Raw genomic sequence first — 18692 nt, forward strand, 5'->3', positions numbered from 1 at the left:
TGAGAAATTGCAATCAATTACGGCTGGTTTACAATTGCAAAAACCCAAAACCTGTATATCTATCGAATTATAGTAAAAGATCGTTGAGCAATGTTTTTTTATAGTGCAGTGACCTTGAATTTGGCATTTGGTAAACTTTGTTGGTTTATACCAGTCAGACATGTCAGATTTGCATTATCAATAAAATCATATTTACTTTTATTATTTTCTTTGTAGATTATGTCTCAATGCATTATATCTTTGATTTTACTAAGCTTTGTTGCATGCAATGTCTTTGTTGGAGCCTACCAATGTTACCATCATGGTCATGCAAATGGGTGTAGCATTGAAGTGAAGGGAAAAAGCTTGCCTTATTTCTACAAGAGAAAATTTACACCATCCTGCAACAAGCATGATATTTGCTACTCATGTGTGAGTATATTTGTAGTTCGTTGATGAAAATAAGATGATGTGGTATGACTGCAAAAAAGTACCGAAAATCGTTGAAGAGCTCTATATCAAAAATACCTAAAATAAATAGCCAAATTCATCTAAAGCCAACTTTACCTGAGGGAGTTGAAACCTTAGTTTCGTAATAATTTCAAAATTTATAAAAGGACAATTTTAGTAAAGTTTGTTAAATCATGTCAGTACCAAAGCACTGACTACTGAGCTGATGATACCCTCGGGGACTGATAGTCCACCAGCAGAGGTATCGACCCAGTGATGTTAAAAATGGAAAACAACACGTTTAGCAAGTTATTGCGTCCGAAGCGCTTTTCTGAATTTACCTTCATCAGAAACGCTCAAAGCCAAACATTTGAAATCCGAAGATGTATATGTACCGAAAATTGTTGAAGAGCTATATGTCAAAAATACCCAAAATAAATAGCCAAATTCATCTAGAGCCAACTTTGCCTGAGGGAGTTGAAACATCAGTTTCGTAATAATTTCAAAATTTATAAACGGACAATTTTTAGTAAAGTTTGTTAAATCATGTCGGTACCGAAGCACTGACTACTGAGCTGATGATACCCTCGGGGACTGATAGTCCACCAGCAGAGGCATCGACCCAGTGATGTAAAAAATGTAAAACAACACGTTTAGTAATTGATTGCGTCTGAAGCGCGTTTCTGGATTTACCATAATCAGGAACGCTCAAAGCCAAACATTTGAAATCCGAAGATGTTCAAGTACAAATGAGCCTACTTTTTTGGTACCAGAATTTAATTGACATGGATGTAAACATTTATACGTAACCATACGGCATTCAATAACAACGTAAAAAAGTTGTACTGTATAGTCAGATAAAAAACGATTAAATATAAAAAAAAAATTTGAAGCAATTCGAAAGAGTAGATCAACGGCTTCACTTATATTAAAGTAATTTATGAAGAGAAAAAAACAAATATGACATGAAGTAACACTGAATTTCATACTTCTGATTTGTGACAGGTACATTAAAGAATGATACATGGTTAAACATGTCCGTGGACGCAAAATCTTCTCATTGCGTAGGATAGATGTAGCAATTAAAAAAGCCTTTAAAAAATCAGTTGCAACAGCTTTCACTGAATAGATTAGTACAAAGTACAACTACAACGTACATAAAAAAAAAAAATAGGCATAAAACACTTATATTTCAGAACTCTTTGTTACATTCAGCTAGTTTAGAGTCCGTTAATACATAAACCATGGTCTCCAAGGTTAAAGTATAAAGCTTTGGCAATACAACAAATTATATCCATGGAGGAATTCTGAGCATTTTGTAATAAGTGTGTGTATACTAAAACGAATATCCTGTTCATTATTGTTCAACAGGATTTCCCAAAGTTCGATTGTTTTTTGTGTTTAAGATTTGGTAATTGTGTATCGTTGTACTTTTTCTTGTTTGGTTTAGAGAAGGAGTTTGTTTTGTAACAAGTAATATGAAAGACGTTAGACGGGTAATATGTTTTCATGTTTGTAAAGGTATTTATATTTAGGAGATAACTGTATTGTATTTGAAGCTCCGACGGCATCAATTGGGGATTTGATGGTCGCAAATTAAGTTTACTGGCGACGCGTTAGCGGAGACAGAAAACGGGTATTTGCGACCATCAAATCTCAAATTGATGCCGTCTGAGCTTAAAATACAATATTGTTATCTCCATTCTAATGAAACTGACAGAAAGCAACCTTAAAACATGCATTTAAAATCTGTCATATGCCGTCTGCGCTTGCGCGTACGTCCCATAGCATCAATTGTCAATTGATGCCATGTAAGAAAATGACGTTATCCAATCAAAATGAACGTTACAAACGTTGTTGCATTAGAATTTGGAATGATACCAATTCTTATGTATGAATATATAAACATTGATTGTCTTCTTTTCTAGGCGAACACCTACCACCTCCATCGTTTATATTGTGATAGAAAGTTTTACTATAACATGATGAAGGCATGCAAAAACAATTACGTTTGTAAACTGTTTCCTCTCGACTATTACATAGCAGTAAGAGCATTCGGAAAAAGCCATTTTCCGGCCAAATCACCTAGTTGGTGTCGTAATTACTGGGTAAAATATTGTTTGTATTAGAGAGGAGTAAAGTTATCTTTTAAGTTAATAAACAAATAAACATTAGAATTATCGTTTTGTTTTTAACCCAAACGACCTCCCTTATATTTACATCATAAGATAATACGATGTCCCTTCTCAGACTGAAAAATCAAATAATCGAAATACTGGATTTGTTATTTAGAGCACAAACCTTGCACACATAGTATTAATTAACGTTTTATGACCGAAAAACCTTGGATAGAGAAACTAATCGTCTCTATCCATATGTCTTCGTTGAATACATTAGGGAAACCTACATACGTCTAGCATGATAATGAAACCATTGCATCAACTTACTCAACTTATTCAAGTGTGTAAGATGTATCAGGAAATTAAAAGATATTTGATTGTTTTCACTCAGATTTGATCATATAATATGTAGCATGTATGAAACAGATACGTATTAATATAAGAAACAATAAAAAATCTTAATGTAACAAAAACAGAAAAAGTTAACACCAGTGTAAAAAAAAATATCATCAACACAAAACTTTATAAAAAACACTTGAAAACAAATAATAATAATTTGATTTTGGATGTGACGCGTCTTCTGATTGGCTGACGTTACTTTGTTATCATTTGTTATTTTGTTATAGACATAATTTAGTCATGTGACCGTGACGTCATCAACGTTTTTTCAAGGTTTTCTACGGTTTAAAATGGAATTTAGAATTAAATTATAAGAAATGACTGTAATATTTTTTCTGTCTATTCGAAATAACATAAAAAATGTGGTGCACACTGTTAAATAACCCGCTACGCGTGTTATTCAGTGTGCACCAAATTATATGTTATTTCTTCATAGACAGAACAAAATATTAAAGTCATTCCTTAAAGAAATATTACAGTCATTCCTTAAAGAAATATTACAGTCATTCCTTAATGAAATATTATAGTCATTCCTTAAAGAAATATTACAGTCATTCCTTAATGAAAAAAAAAATTGAAAGATTGACTGATGCTACATACAGAGGAAAAACTAAGAGTGCGGAACACTACCTCAGAAGAACAGTAAAAACTAAGAATGCGGAACACTACCTCAGAAGAACAGTAAAAACTAAGAGTGCGGAACACTACCTCAGAAGAACAGTAAAAACTAAGAGTGTGGAACACTACCTCAGAAGAACAATAAAAACTAAGAGTGCGGAACACTACCTCAGAAGAACAGTAAAAACTAAGAGTGCGGAACACTACCTCAGAAGAACAGTAAATACTTACAACGACAGCCCGAAAACAAAGTCTAAAGAGCCATGTGACATTTGGAAGTACCAACTAAAAGAGGGGAATTGTAAAAGTTGATAATTCAATTCCAGTTTAACTTTAAATGAGTACATGTACAGTGTGACATTTTCAGTTTAGTTTTACAGCAGCTTATTTCATTATTGAAAAGAAAATATTCACCCCGGAAAAAATGTCTGTTTATTTTTTATACAACAAAAATCATTCTTTGTCGTATTTTAACACTCAATCGGTGTGTCCGTCTATCAATTGTCTGTCTGCCTGTCCGACAAGTTTTTTTTTGTAATACTTCAAACTTTTTTTTCTGAGTTGGAATAAAGTCATGAATACTATTCAGTAGATGTCGTTCAGAGATGGTTTTGGTAGTTGGTCGACGGAAATTGGTAAAATATGCCAATGTTTTTAGGTCGTCATTGCTCCTCAAGTTTATACTTATTTGGATTTGTTAAATATTTTGATCTGAGAGTCACGGATAATAGTTATCAAAGGTACCAATATATATTTATTACGCAATACGCGCATTTCGACTACTCAGTTTTAAATAGTTATTAAGTCAAAGTACAAGGTGAAGAGCATTAAAGACCAAACATTTCAAAAAGTTGTAACAAATACAGCTAAGGTAAACTATGCCTTGGATGAGTCTTATGAAACGAAAAGCGCGTCTGGTGTATCAAATTATAAGCCTGGTACGTTTGATAACTATTCGTTTATGGTCTATATTGCTTCAATTTAAAGGTTAGATATTTAACTGATGGTTATATCAAAAGAAATTATCGATCAAAATTTAGTGTTATGAATGTTGGACGATTATTGATGGACGTTGTTGCTCTAAGAGTTCGAAAATTACAAGAGATACAAATTATTTGATTAATAGTTATTTCATAGAACTTTACACACCACATTTGTATGTCGATGCAATAGAGATTTCTGAAAAGTTTTGACCCTAGGCAAATAAAAATTGCTCCAAAACATTGGTTTTCCGTGCTCATTATGTGATAATTGATTCAATCTAATGTCCGAGAAGAAAGGAGATGAACTCTTTTCTTATAAAAGTAAAAACGTTTATAGGAGGTACCACGACCTTGTTGATAAATATATCATATCAATTTCACAATTAATACACAATGGTCTTGAAGTACAGATTCTGGGTACTGACGTTGTAGAATGTGTTATAGTATTATTGTATTTGTCTAGTATACAGTTATTACATTAACTGATTAGTCTTTTTTGATGATATTTATTTGACGTGGATCTGTTCTTATAAATACCGTCAGTGTTTTACTGTTTTATAATAACTTTTGTATTATTGTCTTTCATTTTTGCTAATATGCTTTGTTTATATGTCTTTTTGCGTTTCATTGTTCTATATGAACTATCTCTGTACTGTATACAGCTTGGATTTAAAAAACAAATGTTGCAAATATCCATTTATCTAGCTCCGCGTCGCTATGTAAACTCATTTTGCGACGGTAAAGTTTAAGTTTTTAAAGGCGAAGCTTAGAATACAACACTATTATCTCCTTTGTCTGAAAATGAAGCAAACAATATCAAAATGACTTTGCCAAAAAATAAATTGAAAACAAATCCAAATAGAAATCATAAAAATGATCACGTTGTCAATTATAGTACAAATGCATTGATTTTACCGTAAGTTTTGAATAAAACATACAATGTTATTAAAACAGATACACAATACGTAACACATATACACATAGATCTAATTACAATTTTAATGTATGTCATGTTACTCTTTGGAATGTATATAATAAAGTAAGACCTGATTCATAAATATGAGGTCATAATTTGCCATAATGTTAATGACGATATCACCAATATTTCAACTTATGAATTTGCATTTCCCTTTTGGTATCGTTCGCCCTTCTTCCGGTTCCGGATTATTTCATACCTTAGTAGCTTACCTTATCGAAAGAACCATTCATTGTGGTTATTGTCGATCTTCAGTCATCTGATAATGTATTTTGCTTAAAAAAACGACTATTAATGCACATCATTCCTGCAAAATTTTGCTCAAATATCGACAAACTTGTATTAAAAAATGTGAAAATTTGATATTTTATAAGGTCTAATCAATGTTAGAGAGCCAAGCCGGCGGAGGTTCCAATGCATCAATTACTATAAATTGGAGAGGGTTTTTGCAATGCAGTAACTAAGGAGAAAACATGAAAAAAGCAATAAGAGAATTACCGCTAGTGTTTTTAATTTGCCTGACCGGGAAATCAAATCTGGCAAGTTTGGTTCAGTGTTATCCAGGTTTTTCTGTGGCAAATATGATTTTTGTTAATGTAATTTCAATTCGATCAAATACGGTATGTGTAACGTTCCAGATAATGAAATTTATCAAACAAACCTATAAGAGTAAAGGATTCGAAAAAGAGTTCTACATATAAATTATGATCAGATAAACGCTTCTTTATGAACTTTATATAAACAAGAATATGTGGTATCATGAGACAACTATCCACTTCAGACCAAATGACACAGAAATTGATAATAACAGGTCACCGTATGGCCTTCAACACTGAGCACAGTTCATACTGTATAGTCAGTTTTAAAGGCCCAGATATGACAAATGTAAAACAATTCAAACGAGAAACCTACCGGCCTAATTTATGTACAAAATAATGAACGAGAAACAAATATGTAACACTGCAACAAACGGCAACTACTAAATTACAGGTTCATGTCTTAGGACAGACACATACAGAATATGGCGAAATTTTCTTATTGCGGATGACCAACCCTCACCACAATTCTGTAATAGTGCTATAAAATTTAGTTGAGAAATGCTTAACTCATCAGATGGATACAAATTGAATACATCTATCAAAAGCATAAAGTAGACTTTGACAGGTACTTGTACATTCCAACAACAAAAAGACACTCTCAGTTACTGACAGTTAGTTCAAAGCCAGTAACAAATAATAAAAACATTATGCATCTAACAAGACTTACTATACGACATGTTAACAAAAACATCCACAACAGGAGGAAACGCACTATAAGAAACATGTTGTACACCTATGGACTTGTTTAATATTAATAATACTTATGTGAACATGATCTTTTTTTGTGTTTGCTTTATAATTGTGTGTATGCTTTTTCTACTTGTGTGATTTTTTCTGCTCTTGTTTTTCTTAAAAGCATACTATAAGGCTATATATACATCTAAATAAAATTTGGAAACGCCTACTACTTTTTAAATGAATGTTTAAGTTGAATATGGGACACACTTACTTTTAAATTGTTTTGATTCATAAACAATTATGTCTCTTACATATATATATTATTTTAACTTCATATTTTCTATGGACTTGCATAAGGTGACGTCATAATTGTGCCACATTATTATTTTAACAGTTAATAACATTTTAGATGGCATGAAGTTATGGATAGAGGGCGTTCTTTGACAACCGACAACGGCTTGCGGAATGCTTCATGCAGGTCTGTCAGCACATGTTGTTAAATACCCCAATCACCATTTCAAGAAGGTCCGAAAAAAAAGTTCCACGTTGCCCCTTAACCAGACGTCATAAAAGGTTGGGTTTGGAGTGGTGCAGATGATTTTCCATGAAAAGCACATCAGAGAGGAAACGTTTTCTTCTCAGATGAATATAGATTTAATCTTAAGTTTAATAATGGTCTATCCGTGTTTATCTTGGTCTTACACTTCACCAATGTGACCTCATGTCCATTTGGCACCGGGTTTACGATAATTGGGGCAGGTGTTAGATTCGAAAGAATAATCCAACTGTATGTGGTGAATTGTAATTTGATTGCACAAACGTAAATCAATGAGGATTTGGGACCGCATATCTTACCATTTTGAAAAATTGCCCAAAAGAAATTTAACTTGATCTTGCTGCATGTCCGATAAATAAAGGCAACAGTAGTATACCGCTGTTCAAAACTCATAAATCTATGGACAAAAAACACAATCGGGGTAACAAACTTAAACTAAGGGAAACGCATTAAATATTAGAGGAGAACAACGACACAACATTAAAATGTAACACACACAGCAACGGACTAAACATTAGACAAAATCCGATGAGAATAACCAATATAACATCAAAACCAAATACAGGAATTTGGGATAGAAAAGTGACACGCCTTATAGTAATGTGAATTCACACTCAAATATAGGAGAAAATAAACGACACAACGGAAACACAACGTAAAAATGTTACAGCAGGAGAAATGTAGTAGTAAGAGCAAAGATTGGTGCGTTTAGAGTCAGAATAAAGTTTCAAGGTAAAGTGAAATAGCTTCCTGTTAACTTTTCACATTTAAAGTAGCACTTTAAACATACTATTCAGTATGTCGGTATACTTCAATGCAGTATTGCTATTAATTTTATATTATAAAAAGATGCTTACGTCCTGAATATGTATATATATATTTGCCCCTTAACATCAGGCAGCCATCCATTGTCATTATCTTCAGAAATTAAAAAAATAGCAAGGATTTCTCCGCCTCATATTTGGACTTATACCTCGAATTTGACAATAACAGTTATCTCAGTACCAGGATCTAAGGGATTAGACTTTTGAAATTATAAATTTCCCCTACCTTATCAGCAATATATCAACTTGACCTGCATATGGGATATGGATTTCCCAACGTATGCGGTATTCAAGAGCTTGCACATGCTACTTGAACTTTATCAAAGGTCACCTGTACGACTCTTATTTAACATAAGTAGGTATCTCAGGAACAGAATCTAAAATAATTTGAATTTTTAAATTGTTAATCCCCCTCACCTAAGCAGCAATGTATCTACGTTGATTGAATATGGGATACAAAAAGAACTTGCTAATACAAGCTAGAAATCTGCTAAGAATTTTAGCGTTTATTCTTTCTTGTGTTGCCGGAGTAAACAATCTTGCATCATATTATTAGCGTCAATTGAAACAACAAAAAATGTAATGCAAACAAATGTAGAAGAATGAAACAATTACTTCATTCCTTTACATGCACAATTTAACAAACGTATGGACACAGTGGAATAACAGCAGTAAATAATTTTTAATTTTGTATCCTTTTCCATGCGGTTATTTCATGTTTTTATTGAAATTTTGCATATCTTTTGATTCTTTTTTCGAAATTGATTACTTACTTGGCTATTCCATTAATTTTGAAAAGTAAAGATTCTTTTTATGTACTGATGTACATATAATACATTGTGGTATGATTTCCAATAAGTCAAATCTCCGCCAATAACAAATGACATAGAAGTTTACAATTTGTGGAAGTTGTCTCATTTGCAATCATTACACATCTTCTTTTCTACATATGTCACTACGCGGCCTTCAACAATAAGCAAAGCGTACAGAATATTTGAGATAAAGTATGTTCCGAAAGCCATAATCACTTTTTCAAGATATGAGTTTCGCCAAACTTTTAGAACTTGTTGAGATTAAACTTATTCTGAGACATATACTTTAATATTTCAATTGACCTTGTAGCATTATGTCCTTCTTGTATGATCTTTATGATTTAATAAATCTAGATTATATAAAAAAGAAGATGTGGTATGATTGCCAATGAGACAACTATCCACAAAAGACCAAAATGACACAGAAATTAACATCTATAGGTCACCGTACGGCCTTCAACAATGAGCAAAGCCCATACCACATAGTCAGCTATAAAAGGCCCCGATAAGACAATGTAAAACAATTCAAACGAGAAAACTAACGGCCTTATTTATGTAACAAAAGTGAACGAGAAACAAATATGTAACACATAAACAAACGACAACCACTGAAATACAGGTTCATCGGACACAGGAAATTGATAAAAGCTTGGTTTCATCTTACACCATCTAACGATGATTACGTTATAGTAAAGATTCACATACCTATAAAACCCTTTAAAAATGAAGTTTTATATTTAAAGGAGGCCTGGTCGATCCATTCTTCAAGTTGGTATACACTTTTTCTAATTCTTCCCTGTCTCATATTTTCCCTACCAGTTAATTATTTTTTCAACAACGTGATCTCAGTTCTTTTTCATGTTTATTGGTCGAAATCCAATTATGATTGTTTATTTCTTTCAAAATGCTACTGTGACGTCATAACCGATGACGATATATGCCAGTGTTCATGCAATATAATTCTTTTTGTTCAAAATCAAAAAGCTTGGCAATCTTAGCGTTGAAAATTTGACTATTTCGAATGAAGGCATTACGTATCACACTTTATGAAATGGTAAATTCTGTCTCTGTATTTTTCATGGGAAGAACAAAAATTCTCTGTCACAAATTAGAAGATTTCAAACTGTTGTACTGTGATAATTTATGTGAATGTATTGCCGTTTACAACTCAAATATTTTCATAATTTTCAAAATTAAAAATAGATCGTTATCGCATTATGAAATTTGGACATTTTTAAATTTTGTGATTTCCTTTAGATATAAAGATTCAACCCACATTGACGATAATCGACTAGATATACCTGTATCAGTCTATTATATGTTGGTCAACAAGATCGAGTAAACTGTAAGTTATTTATATGGGCATGAAATTTCTGATCACAATTTAACATTTAACGTTACTCTATTCTAATTGTTGTCACAAAATTTATTTTTTTTAATTTCGATTTTTTAATTACAAATACCAAAGGCAACATAATGGTTTGATCAGAATGATATTATTTTAATATATAGACATAGGTGTGCAAAACAAACCCGATATATCAAATAAAAAACTTGATTTTCTTTTGAGAGAACCATGGTTTATAATGAAAAAATATATATGTATATGTACGACTCTCAATCACGATGATACTCCGAACTGGAAAGGAAACGCTAAGTTTCAATGATTGGACGTTAAAATTGGTTTTGGATCACGCCGAAGGGCAATTGTGGCAATGTGACGCTATGTCCTTGGTCCTCAATGCTCTCCAACTTCGTACTTTATTTGACCTTTTTAACATTTAACATCGATCGTGACTGATGAGTCTTTGTAAATAAAACGAGCGTCTGGAGTAAATATAAAATTTCAATCTTGGTATTTATGATCAGTTTATTTATCAAACTGCAGTGCGTTGGTGGTTATGTCGTCGTGCAAAGGATTACATAAACCTTATTATTGTATATCAATATAATATTTCCCACAGAAAGTAACCAAAAGTTCAACGTGCAATAAATTCAAATATTGCACTAGCGCAATAAATCTTCAAAATTCATGACGTCATCAACGACAAAATCTTAGTTTAAACCAATTTTCACTTTCAAATATTATATTGCTATACAATAAACGGGTTATTGCATGAATATTGTCCCTCGTAGAACATATATTGCACTCGCAAGCTCGTGCAATATAAAATTCTACTCGGGACAATATTCCCCAATATTCATGCAATAACCCTATATTATCAATGATTTGCATGATCAGATGTTGGTGAAGAAGTCTATGTGTTCTTTTAAGAAGCATCTCAAGTTTTAAAGTTTTTTTTTATAAAAAGTCGAAATTTTCAAGAAAAATTAGAACAGATTGATTTCTCCTTATGACACTGTAAGGAGAGACATACGTGAAATGAATAAATTGTTCTATTTCATATACTGCAAACGCAGTTTAAAAAGATGTAAAATAAGAAATAATAATCAGTCAAAAACAGCATGGGTGACATAAAATTACATTCCTCTTGATTTTATTATCGAAAAAATATTATGAAAATATCAAATATATGTGTAATGCTTTAGTCTTCCTTCTACAATACCAATTTGTTAACCAATACAAAATCAATAATAAACTTATTCATATATTAAACATTAAAAATACAGTGTTTGTCGTATATAAATCGTCCGGGACCTTGGATAAGAATATAGGAAATTTTCAATAAAAATAGATCTCTTTCACCTTACAACCTGACCCATTTATATATACGTTTGTGTATTTCAAACTTTATCATTTAATCTAAATATATCATAATATTGGGGATATGCCGAATATATCATGTATATGGTACAGACATTTATCTATAATATAATTTTCTGTAAAAGTGAAATAAATAGTCTTCATTATTATTTTTCTTGATTACAAATGCATCTTATTTATTTTTTGAGGTTTAATATTGTGTTTTTATATTTGTAATTGGAAATAACAAATAAGTTTTACCATTCTACCAATCACCTGAAGTACAAACGAAAGCAAAAAATAATAAAGCATATACAACAACATATAATAAACAAATATGTTTCACCCATATGCTTTAAAAAGTGATAATAATATTATTTATCTAATTGTATATTTGAACTTATTTCGTTCAGGAATAGCCACAGGTTCGAATGATTAATAGCGGTAAACTGAAGACTTCATGTAGGAATTTCGAAGTGAAATAAGACATCAAATGTTCATAAGCTGTCTTGTTGTTATCAACCATACATGATTGTTATCAGCCATGCATGTTACATACGATTGATTTTTTAACTCTGTATGCGTACATTGCCTATAAAAATTTTTTTTTTTTTTTTTTTTTTTTAAATTGTTTGTATGCACTTTGAACAACAAATTTATGTGACGTATATAATTTTTCTAACGTCAGACACTCAAATCAATCCATGTGTTCTTAGACTGTAGATGTTATTGTGTCCTGTTAAATTGTTCCCTTTAAAAAGTTTTGGATTCTCATATATTCTATGTATAATTTTTGGACTAGTTTGAATCTCGGTCTATTTCTGTAATTTATTCTTACATACTTTTGATTTTTTAACCCTGTATGCGTACATTGCCTATGTAAATTTTAAAATTGTTTGTATGCACATTGAACGACAAATTTATGTGACGTGTATAATTTTTCTGACGTCGGACACTCAAGTAGATCCATGTGTTCGTGGATAGGTTTTTGTGTCCTGTTAAATTGTTCCTTTTAAAAGTTTTGGATTCTCATAAATTCTATGTATAACTTTTGGACTAGTTCGATTTCTGTAATTTATTCTTACATACTTTTGATTTTTTAACCCTGTCTGCGCTCATTGCCTATGTAAAATTTAAAATTGTTTATAATCCAGGTACTTTTGATAACTATTGTATGCACATTGAACGACAAATTTATGTGACGTATATAATTTTTCTGACGTCAGACACTCAAATCAATCCATGTGTTCGTAGATAGTAGATGTTGTTGTGTCCTGTTAAATTGTTATACGATGATGACTGATGTTCCCATATTTTGACTATTTTATTGATTGTGACTGTTTATTTAACGCATCATGTAAATGTAACGGAATTTGATGAGACTGTTATTAAAGTGAGAGGGTTAGCGCTATAGAACCAGGTTTAATCCACCATTTTCTACATTTGAAAATGCCTGTACCAAGTCAGGAATATGACAGTTCTTGTCCATTCGTTTTTGATGCGTTTTGTTTTTTGATTTTGCCATGTGATTATGGACTTTCCAAATTGATTTTCCTCTGAGTTCAGTATTTTTGTGATTTTACTTTTTGTTTATATCTAAAACAAACTAATGTCACCATTCAAACTGTGAAAATAACGACCTGGACTTAAGCTTTTGGCATATTCATTTTACATTTATTGTTAAGTTTTATAACCTGCAGATTGAATTGTTACCAATATTTCTAGATACGGAGGGCGAAGATGATTGGTTGATATCAGTCGATATGTGTACTTAATCAGCAAACATCAGTTTGAATATTTTTACATTTGTCATTTCGGAGATTTTTCATCATAAATTTATTTCATAGAAGAACAAATATAATGAGAATGTAGATTATATATTATAATTATTTTTTTTGATAACAAAACGGTATGATAAAATAACACAATATAATGCATTGCCAGTACTGCTACAAATGATATTGAAAATTAATGATAAAACAGTTTGTATACGTCTGATATAATGGTTATGTTGACCAAATAAACAGAACCTTGTATTTCAGTGGTTGTCGTTTGCTTAAGTGTTACATATTTGTTTTTCGTTCATTTTTTAAATGTTAATAAGGCCATTTGTTTTCTCGTTTGAATTATTTTTATCGACATAAAAGTATTATTGTATACTCAAATTGTTATGGATAGATAAACAATATAAACTGCATGTGTTTTTTATAAATATAATTATTATTTGTTTTGCAGTTCTACTGTTAATAAAAACAAAATACAAAATAAAAAAGATAATATGGGAGGATGTATTTCCAAGAACAACTATATGGTATAATATGATAATTATATACATCTATAGATGCATCATATAGTTCCGATATAATTTATTTCTTAAACGCAAGTTTCGTAATCGTTAGAGCCTATGCTTGTGTTTTAGATCACTAACAAATGAAATAAAAAGATTTTTTAGTTCATACAATTAGTTTGAATATGAGCATGAATAGTATTTTACAACCTGTTAAGTTCAATAAAATCATCATCTTCATCAACCATGAAAACTCATATGATAGACGTGTATGTTTGTATAGCACACAAACAATTTCTGATCAGCACTTTATATTGAATAGTATGAAAAAAAACTTTCAAATTTCAGACAGCGACTCCGACTGATCACATTACGGACTAGTGAGACGTACATGAACATACGCCAGAAACAAGCCTTTTTTGTTTTGTTTTCCTCAATTACATTACTTGAAGTACAGAAAAAAACATATCCAAGCGTAAATTCGAGGAGAATTACGTTATTTTATCATACATGTTCATTTATTAAAGTAGACAAAATTAACAATTTAATTATATATAAATTAAAATGTAATTACACAATCTCATCTCAACGCATTTTTACAGTCAATGATTGCAAAATATATTTTATAGTCATGGGAAAATTGTATTACAATTGTAGAAATATTTTACCTCTTTTGTCTTTAAACTATTTTGATCTGAGCGTCACTGATGAGTCGTAGGAAGACGAAACGGGCGTATGGCGAATTAAATTATAAGCCTGGTACCTTTGATGACTATAGTAATTACAAATGCAGGCATTACCATAGAAATATAATCTAAGCTTACAAGTCAAGAATGTTTCATCTTTATTTACCTAATTTTACCTGGGCAATTGTGTATCAAACAATTCAAAAGTGACTATCTGTTTTCCGTGAGATATACACGTGCTATTTGTTTTTCAAATTGACATTATTACAATACATGTGTACATTTCAATAGGCAATTAACTACTTCGGATTAAAGAACTGATATTAGAAAGCAGGATCAAAAAATAGGAACGCTAGATGCACATTTCGTCAACAATGATTCATCAAAGACGCTTGAATTCAAAACGTTAGAAAGGCCAACATAAAAGGAAGTTTACGTTGTACACTGAATAAAATTGTAATCATGACAATATCAATGGTTATTCATGTCAACATAGAAGTGCTGACTTCTTTGCCTTGCTTTCCCCTTATTATCACATCTGGACTTGAAATCATAAAACTTTACTCAATGCTTAGAGCACAGAAATCATGCTTGCAATATGAAATCCAACATTTTGATTGGTTGATTTTGGAGTATGAGAACAAAAAACTGAATCTAAAGTTTTATGACTTGAAGGCCTGAACTGCCATATGGTTATTGGCATCGCAGTAAGTACCCTTTTATCAACTGACGAATAAGATATTTATAAATAGCCTTTGTTTATAAGTCTTATTATTTTAAAGGGAGGTAATAACGTAAAACGTCGGTCAAGGAAAAACATTCTTCCATTACAAAGATGCATCAATGATATACACGTCTGGATAACACCAGATATAGAATTAGAGGAATTCAATGACATCGTTCGATCAGCATATAGCATGTTGTATCTTTTAGCGACAAATATAGCTCAGTTCGATAAAAGATTTCAACATGATAAAATCATAGGTGTTGGAAGTGCGTTCGATGGAACGAAAATAAAAGAGCTGAACGAAATGGACTTTGTTTTACATGTAAACGTTCCAACTGATAGTACAATACTTGTCGCTGGTGACGATCCATGCCGAGCTCACATTTCAGTCAGTGAAGGTTCAAAAGAACAATGGAAAGATATGTGTGACTTTTCCGGTTATTTGAGTGATAACTTGTTGATTCCTTTTAAAGTGTTATGTGTTCTTAGGAGTTTATTGATAAAAGCTATAGAAGAAATTAATTCAAATACAGATAAACAAAAGATAATCCGCGACTCTGGGGAACTAAGTTTGGCGTCAAACCAAATTGACGGATCTGGACCTAATGAAATAGTCTACATGCAGTGGATGTCAGCTAATTCTAAAAAAGTCACACAAATATCTATTGATATAGTATTTGCTTTTAGGTGCGATAAAGAAATACTTCTTGACATTCGGGATAATATCCGCAAAGATGTTTGGGAGTTTATTTGGACAGAATCAGAAGGAGTCGGCTTAGTTACTCCATCACGCGGTAGTAATAAGCGTTGTAGGTTATGTTCAAAGAGGGTGTGTCCTTGTTGGGTTTTCCAGTTCTCAGATATTGAATGCAAAATGGTAAATAAAACAATACAAAACAATCACTGGAAATGCTATCGGGTACTAAAATATATATGCCAATCTGATTTTGCAATAAAGAATCACACAACCCTTAAATGTCTCAGTTCCAATATGATTAAAAACATAGTTCTAGAACATGATCACACATGCTTTGGAAAGAATACACAGGAGTGTTTCATTGATATTGTCAATCGTTTATATTCAGGAGCTATTGATTGTTTTTTACCGAAGTTCATACTACCCAAAACAAACATTTGGTGTTTTGATGAGGAGACATTATGTCCTAAACCACCAGATCAGATCATTTCCAACCTTTTTGAATTTGTTCACCGACTCAAGGCATCGGATATAAAACACTATAGTTTAACACAAGAACTTCAGTTCATTCAACGTCATTTACATATCAAGTTTGGGCAAATAGATCAGTCCTATTGACCAGAATTTATCGTACTTATTTATCATTTCTCCTTGTTTTATATTCTGGTTTACATTTTTCATATATGATGGCTATTTATACATAATGTAAAAATAAAAATTTCTTACATCAATAGTTATAGAAACTTTTCAACTTTTGAAACTGATACTGTGCAATTCAAATTCAACCACAACATATACAATAGTTTGTATTGAATACCTAGGAATACTTTTGATGTTGATATGTATCTATTTTGTTTACTTAACTACTGTGGATTTAATTATTTTCGTGGACAATAATTTTTGTGAATTAAGGAAAACTTACCTCTATCTACGACAGCCACGAAAATTGGTATCCAACGAATAATAATAAAACCACAGTAATGATATATTCTTTAGTGTGTCGCTGGTTGTTTTTTGTTTGCGTTTCTGCTTCGTTTTTTTCTGTACGTGTTTTTTTATTGTTTGTTTGTTTGTCTTAGTAGTACACGTTTGCTATATTTTTTTGTCATATTATCTAAAAGTCAATATTTTGACTACAACAAAGTAGCGTATTGTTGTCACCGGGGATGTCGATTTTACTGTTACTACAAGGGTGAAAGCATTAGGGTCAACAAAAATGTTCAGAACAATATAATTTAATTATGATAAATGATCAAGGAAATAACACCCCTTTTTTACTTACCTACCTGAACAACAAGAAATGATTAATTGTGACTTGAAATCGAGTCTATAACAATATTTTTGTGAATAGAAGAGAAAGTCAAATGACTAGTTTTCTGAAAAGGGACTAAGATTGAACGAACAAAAACAGTGAGAGCTTTATAGAAATTGGATTTACAAAGATACCTGACATATCACATGCCAAATGATGTTATTCGTGACAAAAATAAAAGGTATCATAAACATAGACTTGTATTTTTATAGTATGATTATAGACTTTAATTGTGCGTTAACTATTAGTTTCTTCCAAGTTTATTTACTTCTTCCGGTTAATACCACATGCCAATCCTTAATTTTATCTCAAGTCATTTCGTCGGTAATCGGCAAATACCTCAATTTATAGAAAAAGAAGATATAGTAAAATTACCAATAAGACAAATCTTTACAAGAGACCATATGACATTGAAATTAACAAATATAGATCACGGTACGGCCTTCAACAGGGAACTAATAGTTCACCAGCAGTGGTATCGACCCAGTGATGTAAAGAAAGGAAAACAACACGTTTAATAATTTAATGCGCCCGAAGCGCTTTTCTGGATTTACCTTCATCAGGAACGCTCAAAGCCAAACATTTGAAATCCGAAGATGTACAAGTACCGAAACCGTTGTAGAGCTGTATGTCAAAAATACCTAAAATAAATAGCCAAACTCATCTTAAGCCAACTTTGCCTGAGGAAGTTGAAACCTTAGTTTCTTAATAATTTCAAAATTCATAAACGGACAATTTTAGTTAAGTTTGTGAAATCATGCCAGTACCGAAGTACTGACTTCTTGGCTCGGGGACTGATTGTCCACCAGCAGAGGTATCGACCCAGTGATGTAAAAATAAAATTGAAAACAACACGTTTAATAATTTCTTGCGTCCGAAGCGCTTTTCTGGATCTACCTTCATCAGGAACGCTCAAAGCCGAACATAAGTGTTATATCTTTAAAAAGGATCAGTACATTTGGGCATTTCACTTATAGATATATGTGATTTATAATTGAATTCAAAATTTATTGCGAGGTTTTTATTAATGCAAATAACACGACTGGGTGAGTATCGCATTTATAAAAAAATCGCATTATGATATCTGATACATATAACTATTTGCAGATTTTCCTGAAATAATAATGATAAATGGACGAAATAATTTCTGAACTTATGTTATTTTTTAATGGTAAAATTTGAGTTCAAATATATTTTTGGTGAGAAAAAGTGTTAGTTTTTAAAGGATATTTTCCTAAGTCGAAGTATATGATGAACAGATATCTTTTACTAATGCCCTAACAAA

The 18692-nt window shown here is 31.5% G+C and overlaps 1 protein-coding gene and 1 long non-coding RNA gene across 2 annotated transcripts; both read left to right on the forward strand.

The window, feature by feature from the left end:
- Positions 1–214: 214 nt before the first annotated feature.
- On the forward strand, positions 215–2603 carry LOC139526793 (uncharacterized). Its single transcript, XR_011665178.1, has 2 exons — positions 215–411; positions 2358–2603. It is a non-coding gene; the product is annotated as an uncharacterized lncRNA (long non-coding RNA).
- Positions 2604–13938: 11335 nt separating this feature from the next.
- On the forward strand, positions 13939–16924 carry LOC139526794 (uncharacterized). Its single transcript, XM_071321952.1, has 2 exons — positions 13939–14009; positions 15454–16924. The coding sequence occupies exons 1-2, from the start codon at positions 13977–13979 to the stop codon at positions 16711–16713; spliced, it is 1293 nt and encodes a 430-aa protein (XP_071178053.1). The 5' UTR covers positions 13939–13976; the 3' UTR covers positions 16714–16924.
- Positions 16925–18692: the final 1768 nt, after the last annotated feature.

The sequence above is a fragment of the Mytilus edulis genome, chromosome 6 (assembly GCF_963676685.1).
Source record: "Mytilus edulis chromosome 6, xbMytEdul2.2, whole genome shotgun sequence".
NCBI classification, from domain to species: domain Eukaryota; kingdom Metazoa; phylum Mollusca; class Bivalvia; order Mytilida; family Mytilidae; genus Mytilus; species Mytilus edulis.

Excerpts from the sequence above, each read along its gene's own strand:
- LOC139526794 (XM_071321952.1), top strand. The coding sequence starts at position 13,977 with ATGGGAGGATGTATTTCCAAGAACAACTATATG. Across the intron at positions 14,010-15,453 it reads TTTCCAAGAACAACTATATG|GGAGGTAATAACGTAAAACG; the intron begins GTATAATATGAT and ends ATTATTTTAAAG.